Source organism: Pogona vitticeps, chromosome 8, assembly GCF_051106095.1.
Source record: "Pogona vitticeps strain Pit_001003342236 chromosome 8, PviZW2.1, whole genome shotgun sequence".
NCBI lineage: Eukaryota > Metazoa > Chordata > Lepidosauria > Squamata > Agamidae > Pogona > Pogona vitticeps.
In genome coordinates this window covers 1,118,755-1,131,378 of record NC_135790.1, presented here as the reverse complement: position 1 = coordinate 1,131,378, position 12,624 = coordinate 1,118,755, and the positions used below count along the sequence as shown (strand labels likewise).

General features: G+C 43.8%; 1 protein-coding gene and 1 long non-coding RNA gene across 3 annotated transcripts in view; both read right to left on the bottom strand.

Annotated features, from left to right (window-relative positions):
• LOC144584171 (uncharacterized) overlaps positions 1-12,624 on the bottom strand; it is a 294,410-nt gene that overhangs the window by 222,457 nt on the left and 59,329 nt on the right. The window lies entirely within an intron of this gene.
• SNRNP27 (small nuclear ribonucleoprotein U4/U6.U5 subunit 27) lies at positions 2,316-12,365 on the bottom strand. 2 transcript variants are annotated; one of them, XR_013538262.1, is made up of 6 exons: positions 12,107-12,365; positions 10,575-10,769; positions 9,269-9,381; positions 6,193-6,272; positions 3,522-3,586; positions 2,316-2,670 (listed from the first exon to the last, which is right to left on the bottom strand). XR_013538262.1 is itself a non-coding variant. In XM_020780135.3 (6 exons), the coding sequence occupies exons 1-6, from the start codon at positions 12,141-12,143 to the stop codon at positions 2,616-2,618; spliced, it is 465 nt and encodes a 154-aa protein (XP_020635794.3). In that variant the 5' UTR covers positions 12,144-12,340; the 3' UTR covers positions 2,316-2,615. The 2 variants fall into 2 exon arrangements, 1 of the variants encoding a protein (XP_020635794.3); XM_020780135.3 differs by having other exon boundaries at positions 10,575-10,689; positions 12,107-12,340.

The window sequence follows — 12,624 nt, the reverse complement described above, 5'->3', positions numbered from 1 at the left end:
TGAAGAACATTTAAACTCTTCTTATGTATAACATTTTAGTGATCCAATAAAAATTTAATTCAACTCAGTCATTTGATTTTACACCTGAATCATGCAACTGTAGGTATTTTTTAAAAAGAAGCCTATTCTAATGCAGCAGTGGGCAACTATTGCTGTTAGACCAAACCTCCACCCTGCCACCCCACCCCGAGCACAAAACTACTTGCAAGCTTTCGGGAAAACTACATCCCTTCTTTCAGCAAGATGTTACAGAAATCCATAAAACCATTCATTGATTAATTTAGCCAAATCAAAAAACAAAGTCTATCCATATGCATCTTTTACTTGTTCTCAATGTAGGAAAAAAGCCTCTAAAATCCATGCAAAAGCATTAACTTTATTAGTATAGACAGAAATATCCCCCAAACCTCTCCAGAAGACACGAAAGAAAGACTGAGAGCTGAGAACCATTCTGGAGAAGGTTTTTTTTGTGTGTGTGCTACTTGGGGGTTGGGGTATGGATTGAGTAGGAAGGGATGAAATTCTGCATCCCACCAGCACTGGGCACTAAAACATGTTATCATCGTTTGACTGTAAAGGGCACAGAAACTTTGGGATTACGTACTTCCATATTTGAACCTGATTTCAAGGGCCACCTTCACTGGGGCTATAGGTGGCCCTTAAAACATATGAACATCTAGAGTGCTACTGTTACATTTCTCGGGACCACAGTCTTGTCTTGTATCACCGTGAGCCTACTAAATATAAATTATGAATTTTGTTGACAATTCAGGCTTAACTTCACACTTGTATTTCCTGGTTAATCCAAATGAAGTCACTCAAAAACTTCAAAATAGGAAAACAAAGTATATTCCTGAACCAATCGGAACAGGATCCTTGGGGTACTTAACGGAAAATTCCCACTTCTTCAGGTGGGATTACTGTACTTAAAACTGCAGTCTTGCAGCCCTGAAAACTTCATATATTCAACCAATTCTAAAATATAGTTCTCATCACTGACTACTGATTCTCATTCTTAACAGAACATTTATTAATGAGGAACAAATGAGATGTTTACTTGAAGGAGACACAGTGTGTGTGTGTGTATAAAAGGGACAGAGAGAATGACTTTAGATTTGTCTGTGAGATAATCTTACATAAGGCACACCCTCTTGCAGTGTGAGCTAGCAACATCCTGTTAGCTTTAGGACTCCACATGCACTAGTGTGTAGGAGGAATAAATCCTATTGCCATTCTAGGTCAAAGGAAGTTGAGCTTCTGATTTTAATCTGGATTGTACCTCTTAGTTGTTGAAAGCCAAAATAATGGGTGTTCAGCAGCAGAAGATGCCAAAATGAACGGATGCACTTCAAGCCCAATTAAGAGTGCTGTCATATTAAATTCAATGGGACTAATTCCCAATGAGGTGTGCACCATACGGACAGCTCACAGTGCTGGCCTTCACCTCCTTGCTAAGACAGCCTCCAAAACAGAAAGGCTAAAATGGCACCAGCATCTAGGGGCATTTTACACAAGGTACTGATGCATTCGACCGCACAACTCCGGTTCCTGTCACTGCAAGGTGGTTTCTTCTTACCTTAGCACATCATCTGCAGCATGGCAAAAGCCACCCAACGTCCACATGAGAGGACTGAGAGAAAGGGGGATGTGAACAGCAGGGGAAACAAACACCCTTTTCTACATCTGAAGTATGTTCAGACCCGAGGGGAGGGAAAACACTCAGCATAACAAGCAAGAATTAATTACCAAAGCTGGTAGCTTTCTCTACTATTAATTCTTTCAAAGGAACATAAGAAGTAGCAATGACCACTGGTTTGCCTAATTTTTAAAGGGAGCCAGATAAAATAATGGAGATTAGTTTGGAGACCTTTAGCCTAGACAACTCTGTTCTGATTACCAAATATTCGAAGCAGGTGATGGCTGTAACCGCCTGATCCTGCTTGCCTTCCAGACCTGTCCAAGGATTGCAAGCAAACCAAGAAATGAAATCTGAGCTGTATTAACAGTCTTGTATGCTGATGTGGGAGCCCTTAGCTAAACAACAGCAAGTTTCATTGTGGGAAAGGGCAGAATAGAAATGGAAATAATTTTTATAAAATTAAGAAAACACGGCAGTGTCTTTCTGCAGAGTGGCGATGGCGGGGAGGGAAAGTGTAATCTCTGAACAGTCTGACAGATCAAGAAATGCTCAAAGGAAAAAACAACAACTTCAAAACTTAACTTCCATATCCAGCTAACATATTACAGGAATACACACCAAACCATTTTGTATCCTAATCGTTAGGTGGCTGTCCAACTTCCAACGTGTCCACAAAGACAAAACAGCTTTTTCTTTTTAATGGAAGCAACAATATTTAAAAACAGAAGTCTGCACAGGACAGGGAAACAGAACGCACTCAAGATTAAAACTGTGCAAAAATAAAACTCCTTACCTACTAAAAATCTGAGAAAGCCCCATAACCCTATGAGACAATGTCACTTTCACAGCATCTCCAGAAACAAGATTCCTGCCCTGTGTGGGAAGAAGCTGGCATCCTCTTAGCCACAGGTGTTGGTCTTAAGACAATTAAGGGACTAGAACAAAGTCATCTTTCGTGCCTTATCCCAATCAGATATTAGGCAATAAAATCTAGAGGCCGATTGAATCCACCTTTTCGGTTCATATATTGCCTGCAACGAGAGAAAGCAAACATTAATAGTGAAGTACGTTGAAGCCAGTTCCCAATTTCTCATAGCCCTTCTGATTTTTTCTGAAACTGCTTTGCAGATCGCCCATGGATTGTCAAGCTTGTTTTTGCAACTATGAGAGCTAGGAAAATGGGCTTTCATGCCAGAAGAGTTAAAGCCAACTTAGGGTCCCAATATTGTGTTACCAAAACACAATTCTGGGCCAAAGCATAACAAACATATATCTAACCTTAGAAAATGTCTATTGTGTTTTCACCAACAAGAGTTTAGTGCAGCAGAAACTTGTATGACTCAGTGTGTCAACATTCTGACCACTGTCAAAATGTTAACTGGCACAGAGACGTTAACATCAATAGGCTTTTGAAAACCAAGGGTTGCAAGAAACTACTTTGTCTCCCAAATGCAACTCTAAAGGTTTGAGGGCTTTTTTTAGCTCAGTCCAAGGAGGATCAGAGTGTCTGATTGCTGCTCAGTATTGGCTAACTAAACTGCTCCCACACTGAGAAGGGCAATCCGTTCTGTACAGAAATAAGTGTGTTGCTTTTTTCTTTTGGCCTATGGCTTGCAGAATCCCACCGTTAGCACAGTCTCTGCCCCTCCGGCTACAGAATTCTGCAAGCTGTAAGCTCAAAAAACAACACTTCCTCTCTGATCCTTTTGTTATTTTTTTTTCAAGGGGAGGGGGACGGGGGCTTGAAGCAACACCCAGCGATCTTTTTGCAAGTATCCTGATGACTTTGTTGCTGCTGGGCCACTCACTCTACTCCACCCCGGAAGAGTCAGCCGCTTCCCAACTACAGGAGCAAGCTGTCCGAGCAGAAGAAAAAACCAACCTGTACTTCCTCTTCTGTGACACGTTGATAGCATAGGCGTTGGCAGAACCGTCCACTTTCTTGCCCTGCAAAACACAAAGAAACACAAAGCCACCTTCAGATTACAAGAGGTTGAGCAAACCTCGCTGTCTGTTGCAAGTTCTGGGAGCCAAGTTTAGTGATGGAAGGCAAAGCAAATTCTTCCGTGTTATGGGTTTCTTTAAAACAAGGCCCACATGGTTCTAGTACAAACATAAGCAAAAAAATAAAAAAATACTGCAAGCCAGACCAGTCCTTTTTCTAGAGATTATTATAGGCTCACAAGGGACACTAGACGACACAACCACCCTGTACGTACTCAAGGAGCACACAACACTTCTAAAATTCTCCAGCAGCACTGCAGAGGACCACCTGTAGAAGTATCAATCCACTGTTCTGGGGAATCTCGCAGAGGAATTCAAAATGCTATTTGAGCACCGTCAATCTCGTATCTGTGGTGCAAGTTAATGATGGGAGAACAGCTGGGGTGGGATGCGTTGATGAAAAAGTTCTAGCCTAGCCAGAGATTTCCTTCTGATGACTAACTGACTGGAAGCTACAAAAGAGTGCATATAATTGCATGAACTGGCTATGATATTGCACACATTCAGACACACAACTTAACTTGGGGGATTCAGGATGCAATGATGGCAACAGCCTAGGTTGCTTGAAAAAAAACATATGGGGAAATTTATGGAGGCGAGAGACCAATCAAGCACTTAATAAACAGCTGATACATGAGATTTTAATGGCTCCACCCATCCAAAGTCTTATTCCTTCAGGCACCTATTACTGTCTTTCCTCTGTTTTACCACTCCAGGCAGATGTAGGTGTTGTGAGAAACAGGCGACCATCAGCCTCCACCAAAGGAGCTTTAGTTAATCCATTTTTGTGCACACAAATACGCAGGCACAAACAGCAGCAGCCGCTAGAAGGTACCTCCTGCATGCCTGTCTATTGCACCAGTACGAACTCCCGTTGGTGTGCATTTACCAAATTTGCAGCTGAAGAGATGACTCCAGCATTACGTATCCTCTACACTTAAAAAAAATCTTGTCAAGCAAGTCCAAATTCTTAACGCAAATCCTGTTGTTTAGCACAGCAAGTCACACTAAAAGAGGCCCACTGAATTAGTGGGGGCTCAGTGACTCAACTTCCACTGACTCAACTCTGGTTGTGACTTTAGCATAATAAGCCACAACCAGAGTAGGCCCATTGGAATCAAGGTTAGTTACAGAGGAGTAGACTTACCAGATCCCCTACTCAAATGCACCTCGATGTAGTAAGCAAGAGGATCTCAGCCCCAGCGAGCAAGAAGTGCTTGAATTCTCTTATTTTGCAAAATGAAGTCCCCCTTTTAGCATGAGCTCCAGTAATTTATTTTGGCTTGGCTACCCTTGGAGACAAGACAAGGAGAGGAATGGGGCACTGGAGTTCCATTACCCCCCCCCCGGAAAATCTGTTTCAGCCGCCTTTTCCAAAGTTTAACCCTCCTGTGGGTACTACCGAATCCATTCGAATCAAGGCTTGAAACACAGGAGGGTGGAATTATGCACTCGGCAGCACATCCTGCTGATGTTCAGACCTTTGGCACTGGCATGGATGGCCTTGCTTCTGAGTTGCTGGCACAAGAGGGGACACAGCATCCCCACATGATGCTCTGGGCCTAAGAACTAAGAGACAAAGCACAAAGTGGCTATGGTATTATATGTTGTGATGGAACCCTCACGCCTTTTACCCAACCACAACAGAAAGAAAGTGATTGGCTGGAAGAAGTCAGGAGGAGAGCCATTCCAAAGGAGCCAGCAGGAGAGAGATAAAGATGAAGGGGACAGGAGGGAGTTAAATTGTATCGAAGGAAAGGAGTCTGGGTTTTACAATGGGCTGCATAATTATTCAGCACTATTTAGGCTTCACCTTGAGTATTGTGTCCAGTTCAGGACACCACACTTCAAGAAGGATGCTGACAAATTGGAACAAGTACAGAGGAGGGTGACAAGGACGATCAGGGGGTTGGAAACTAAGCCTTACGAGGAAAGGCTGAAAGAATTGGGCATGTTTGGCCTGGAGAAAAGAAGACAGAAGGCAGCACTTTTCAAATATTAGAAAGGCTGCCAAACAGAGGAGGGGCAGGATCTGTTCTCGATCATTCCAGAGTGCAGGAAATGTTGTAATAGGCTCAAGTGCCATGAAGCCAGATTTCAGCTGAATATCAGGAAAAACTTCCTAATGGTCAGAGCAGTACAACAGTGGAACCAGTTACCTCGGGAGCTGGTGAGTGCTCCAACACTGGAGGCATTCAAGAAAAACTTAATCACCTGGCAGTTAGGCTTTGATGGTATTCCTGCCTTGAGAAGGGGGTTGGACTTGATGGCCTTTGTAGGCCCCTTCCAATTTCACTTTTCTATGATTTCTATGGTACTGTACTTGTATCAGGGAGAGCTAGTTCTGGCATGGAAAAGCTGACACTTAGGATTCATGTAACCTCAAGCTTAAGACTGTGCAATTTAACCGTTGTGATCTTATTCTTATGTTTCAATTTAAACACCATTTGGACTCTTATAATCTGGGCTTCAGGCAAGTGCAGTGAAAGGAAAGGGCCATTTCAAGGGATATGAGCCAGGTTAGTAGGGCTGGTCACATATGTATTCACCTTTGTTGAGTCAAATGTGGCAAAGCCCATCATTTTCATCATTTCAATCTCTTCCTCTGTCTTGCCCTCCAGATCTTCTTCTGGAAAAGAAACCAAGACACAACAGGTAGATTAAAAAGAGGAGCCGAAGGCAATGAGGAGAACCTTCCAACTTCCACAGGGCAGAGTGAACTGGGATCAAGAACGGCATGGAATCATCAAAAAGCAACATTTGTTTTTCACTTCCCAAGATCAAACTGGAGCTACCACATGTTTAAATTTCCAGAAAGACATAAAAGCCTTTTAGAGGGTGAGTGGGAAGGGAAGGCAGAGTGTACTGATGAATGAAATTTATAGCTTTCCTACAAGCAATGTGTTCAAGATTCCACATCACCCAACGCAAAGAGGCAGATTTCTGAGTTGTAGCTAACCTTGGGTTTTCAGAAGCAGAGACACACAATTCCCTCTCTGCCACAGCAGGCACTATCCTGCTTCTTTTACTGTTTTGCTCCCACCGCAGACAAGAAAGCCCTTGTGACTATTCTGCTTTTGAACACAGAAACTCTGCACGAAGTCAGGCATCCAAGATGTTCTCCACCTTCTTCAGCTAAAACCTTTTCCTCTTCCTGCTTGTTTCACCTTGAATGATCAAGCAGCAGCAACCTGTACTTTTCCTTTCTCATCACATAACCAAAGTATTCAAGCTTTCTGCTTTTTATGTGTTTGATGACTTCTGTTCATTTTGGTACTTCTTCATAGGTCCTGTATCCATCCAAGAAATTCTTAACGTTCTGTAATAAACCTATGTTTCAAATTCTTCTACATTTCATAAAACAGTCTGTGTTAAAATTGACAACTCCATACCATATAGTAGAACTACCTGGAACTATGCAATGAAAATCTTCAAAGTCTTCACAGCTTATCCCTTTCTTCCTCAGAAAGCAGCTCTAGGCATCTCTATTCTGACTTTTTTGCTTGGCCAGGATCCTGCTGTAGATTCAACCTAATTCCAAGACACTGTACTTGTATTTGTCAACACATTGTTTACGCTCATTTGGGGACCTTAACTCCATTTCTCGGAGCAGAAACACACAAGACGCTACCTTCGTAATTAGAAAACAATAAAATGTTCTCCCTCAAGAGTTGTGCTTCCATGTGATTCCACATACCTGTGGAACAGAACAATCACACTTGAAAACAAATCACAAATCAAAAGCAAGTTAACCGGCCACTTTTGGACCCATAAAATGTGGTGTTAGGACAAAGACATGGACCGAACCTCTCAAGAAAGCTCCGCTTCTAGTGATGTGCTCATGGTACAGTTGGTTGAGACAATTAGTCTTCTTGATTTTCTGCTAATTACTATGAACTTCATCTTCTTAAACTCATTTTTTGACAGTGTCTGTTACGTCATGGGTTGGTTTATTCAACCAACAGCCAATACTTGATGTGGCTGAAGGGCATGGCAGCACTAGCCACTGACAAAAGTCAACCCAGAGGCTGACCCCTTTGCTGCCCAGCAGGCATTGCTGAATGCCATCGGGCTGCGACACAGCGGTACCTGATGCAGCCCTCAGGCTCTGCCATGAAATGGAATAAAACAACGGCTCCTTCAGGGTCTGGCCCACTTTGGGAATTTGTATACTCCTGCTCGCCTCCCATTCAGGAACCCTTCAGGCATTTAAAAGGGTCTTAATCCAGGCACTGCAAGACTTTGGGTTCCCTTGTTTTCCCTTCATGGTTACAGTATTTTCCTTTTAGATACAATCAGCTGTATAAAAAAAAACACAAATAAATTATGGGACACATTTAATCCTCTTGCATCCTTAATAGCTGCAAAACAGCCTTCTTTCCCACTCCATCTTATTAAGAATGAGATACTGTGAACAACTCATAATTCCAATCTAGGCTAATTCAATAGGACCACATGTTACTTTGTACTTTTGTTCTCCAAGAATCGGAAAGTGCAAAGAACATAAAAGATAATTACTCTTGAATGTTTTTGTTACTTGGCTTTAGCAAAAGGGCTTTTCGCAGGTACAAAATGCCAAGCTCATCCAGTTCCAGATTCTACCAACATTTTAATGTACAGTATGTTGTTTGTACCATTTCTTTCCCCCCCTCTTCATATAATAATAATAACTATTATTATTATTATTGTGTATTATCAAGTCAATTCCGACTTATGGTAACTCCTTTCGGAGTTTTCCAGGTAGAGAAAGTACTCAGAAGCGGTTTACCCTTCCCTTCTTCTGGGGGCCCTTCTGGGACTGTGCAGCTTGCCCAAGGCCACACAGGTCCAGTGTAATTCAGAATAAAAATACTTTGGAAATGCAACAAGGAAGCAACAACAGCATTTCAGGAGAAGATCTGAACAGGAAACAAATGCGCCCATACATTGCAAGAAAAGGGAAGTGGCCTTTCTTCTTTGGAAAAATAATATGGAGTCTTGGGGCACCTGAAACACTGACTTATTTTTTCTGAATACAGTATTGTGAAATACGACAGGAACAAGATTGATTTGTGTGAAATGTGTTGGAGGAGAGCTTTGGAGATACCTTCGCCTACCAGAAAGACAAACAAGCGGGTCTTAGATTAAATCAAGCCTGAATTATCTCTGGAGGCAAAACAAAACAAACAAACAAACAAAAACCAGTCCTACTTTGGACACACATGAGAAGGCAGGATTCTCTGGAAAAGACAATAACGCTGGGAAAAGAGGAAGGCCGAATACGAGAAGGACTCGCTCCCTAAAGGAAGCCACAGTCTTGAGTTTGCAAGAGCTGAGCCGGGCATTTGAGGACAGGGTTTTCTGGAGATGGCTCACTCATAAAGTCGCCAGAAGTTGGGAATGCAACTTAATAGCACATAAACACCGTGTGAATTGTAGCCCAGTTTTTACATGTGTCTAAAGAAGGGGGCTAGAGTCCATGAAGTGTACTTGTTAGTTTTTAAAGTGCCTTTAAGACTCCTTGTTGTTTCTGCTGCAATAAGATGAAGATCGCCCTCCTCTCGGAAATCTCTTCCTGGTGTCTCTGGTGGAGGCCTTCTGGCCGGGCACATTTTACAGAAACATGACAGGCCTCTGCTTTATTACCTGTAATCTGACGCTCTTTGCTTTTGGCATCCTTGTTCTCTTTCTTTTCATCATCTCGCCTTTCTTTCTGTCGGGAAGGGGAACTGGAACTGGATCTGTGCCGGCGAGGAGATCTAAAAAGTGGAACCAGCACAGGTTTTGCTTGAGTGGCAAAGGAAAGGATAAGGTACATCTCCCAGCTTATGACAGCTATCATGAACAGTCTGAATTTCAGCAGAAAATGGGCTGAGGGGTTTATATATATATATATATATATATATATATATATAACTGACCATAAGCACAAAGGAGTATAGATCCAACATACTGCTATTTTGCCATAGGGACTTGAAAGGAAAGAGTGGAGGAGGGCAGTTATGGCAGATGCTCTAGCTAGATGTTGAAGCCAGAGCCTGTGGCTGTTTTGTAGGGAGCGGAACATGAAGGATTATCCCATTTTATTCTCACAACAACTCCACATGCTATGCACATTTTTTACTGAATATGACAGAAAGACCCCCACAACATTCCAATGAGCAATACATCAAGTTGAACCTAGCCTTCATTTTTGAAATTTGAACACTCTCCATTATGTGGCCACTTTGCACTTATTAACTGACAGTCTAAGATTAAAGCCAGCTACTCAAATGGATTACAGTTTGGTACAAAAACAAAGTCCAGAATGATAAGATACCATACAAACAGAGAAGGTACGAAACAATGTATTGGAAGAACAAAGGGAGGTTATTTCTGAAAAAGACAGAAGGACAAATGGACACAAGGATTAGTTTGCACACAGAAGCAGCTTGTTCCAGTATACGGCTGACACTTAAGAGAAATGGCTTTCTCGTGATCTTTCAGCTGCCCAGAAAATATTTATCAATGTAACAGATAGCTAATATAGTCACATTGTCAAACACCACAACCAAGCCACTGCTGGAGGTGAGAGGGAGAATAGTCAAGATTGTTTTATATTATCACAAAGACAACATAAAAGACAAAATTTAATTTCAAAGCCCAGTTGCAATTTTCCCAGGCCATAGACAGAAGAAGCAAAGGATTTTCCTGTCATTTGCTAGGTAGGTAGGTAGGGAGGGAGGAAACAGCAGCCAGAGAGATACAGTAACTTACTTTAAAGAAAACTAGCCAATTAACATGCAAAGTAGTAATAATTTTTTTAAAAAATAAAAGTAAATATTGATAGATTGCCCTCATTCCTCAGACTCTCGATAAGGGCAAGAGCTTATCTGTGGCTTCGACAAGAATGGCGCTGACCAGAACAGGCTCACCAGAAACTGTGCACTACGATCAGTCACCATCTCCTCACCTGGATCGTCGCCTGTGTGGGGAACGTGAACGACTTCTCCTCCTGTCCCTTTCCCGAGACCTGGATCGCTCCCGTCGTCTTCTCTCACGTGAAGTTGATCGGGAACGCCGACGCTCTTAACAAAGAGAAGGATATGGAACGGTTGCTCCAGTTGCAATACACTGCTTGCATCTGAAAGCAGTTTGGCTGGTTTTCCTGCAGTAACACATCATACCCAGCAAGGAACTTCAAAACAACAAGGCATGGTTTTCAGTTTTTCAATGTCATTCCCACAGGAAAAGTCTGGCCCACCATCTTTCACTCTCTCACTGATTTAAGGCTGAAAATTCTAATAACAACAATACAGTTCAATCAACTCTCCAAAGATTATGACACGAAGAAACCTGTTGAGTTCTTTCATTAAAATGCTTACATCTTTAGAGGCTGCTCAATAGTAAGAGAATGCCCCTCTTTCACTTAAATAAAAATAAAATTCATGGGGTTATAGGTAACTGATAGTGCCACTGAACAAATCAGCATTCACTTCACAACTTCCATTTATTCATCGGGTTCATCCAACTCAGACAATATTGGGTGTAGCCTGTGTCCTTGAACCTTAATAAAAAGGGGTGCATTACTTTCCTATTCAGCTGCCTATAAAAAATATAAATGTTTCTATGCAATAACTCAGTTGTGGTTTCTAAATGCTTTAATTTGGAGGGGGCCAATATCCCACGCTAACATTAATTAGAATGTTATCCTCTCCTTCCTCCTTGAAATATAAAGCAGCCTACCCCTTTCTCTTCCATATTGAGTTTTGGCTATAAAGTTAACCAATATACTCACAAAGGCTGAGCAGGGACAGGTTTTCTCTTTCACTTGGGAGTGTATCTAATGTATCTTTTTCTGCAACCTTTCTCCTCTAAAAAGCGAAAGAGAACAGACAACCTCCCCCCTCCCACCTCAATATCCTGTGCTCCTATGACCAGAAGGAAGGTATGGAGAGCCCTTCATGAAGAGAAAACGGGGAGATCGGCTTGGATTCCTGCCTGGAGCAGGGGGGTTGGACTCGACGGCCTTCCAGGCCCCTCCCGACTCCATCATCCTCGGATTCTGTTCACTCTCTCGACCCCACCCTTCTCCTAGGCCTGGTCCAACCACCTGCCCCTTTTTCCTTTTGCAAAGGACGGCTGTGAGGGGAAGTGGCCCGGGGGGGGGGGGTTGGCACCATTGCTCACAACCCTGTGAGGTAGTCCAGCCCCGAGGCCTGCTTGGGGGGGGAGGGTGGAGAGGGAGGACATTATTTCGTAATAGGATTTTTTTAAAAAAAGACACAAAAACGGTGGAAAGCCCTTCGTGGAGGCGGCAGGTCCTCCTTCCCCCCCCCGGTGCTTCAAGAGGCCGGCCGTTGAAACCCCACCCCCGCCCCCTGATACCGGGTTGGGAAAGGAGAAGGCGGGGAGGGGAGGGGGAGAGAGAGAGAGATCCAAGGGTGGGCCCTTCCTTCCTTCCTCCCGGGAGGGTGCAAGGGGGGCCTTCCCTGGGATACTGACCCCTCCGCGGAGGAGACCTGGAGCGGCTCCGACCCATCTCGCTCCCTTCACGGCAGCTCCGGAAGCGCCCAACGCCTCTTGTCGTTCGGACGCCGGGACTTCCGGGGTTGTGGTCCACTCCTTCTTCAGCTCCGGCTAGGAACACTCCCCCTAAGGCCGGTGGTTCCGGAGAGAGAGAGAGAGAGAGAGACGGCGTTCCTTTCCACTTCTATTCCGTTGCTCTCCTCTTTCGGGTCCGGGTGGGAACACTCTCCTAGCCGCCCGAGGTTCCGCCTCCCTTTCCGGCTCCGGGTAGAAACCCCTCTCCCCGATCTCGGGTTCTCCTTCTTTGAAGGGCAGGCTCGTAACCAATCCCTGGGCGGGGCGGAGCAAGCCCAGGGCCCGCCCCTCGCGGTGGGTGGTCGTCCCGGGCAGGCGGCTCCGGTTTTCCTGCCTGGTTGTTGAGGCAGAGGTTGGACCAATTCCTTTTGGGGCCTGTGTTGCACCTTTTTTTTGCGGGGGGGGGGAACCCTGCTTAA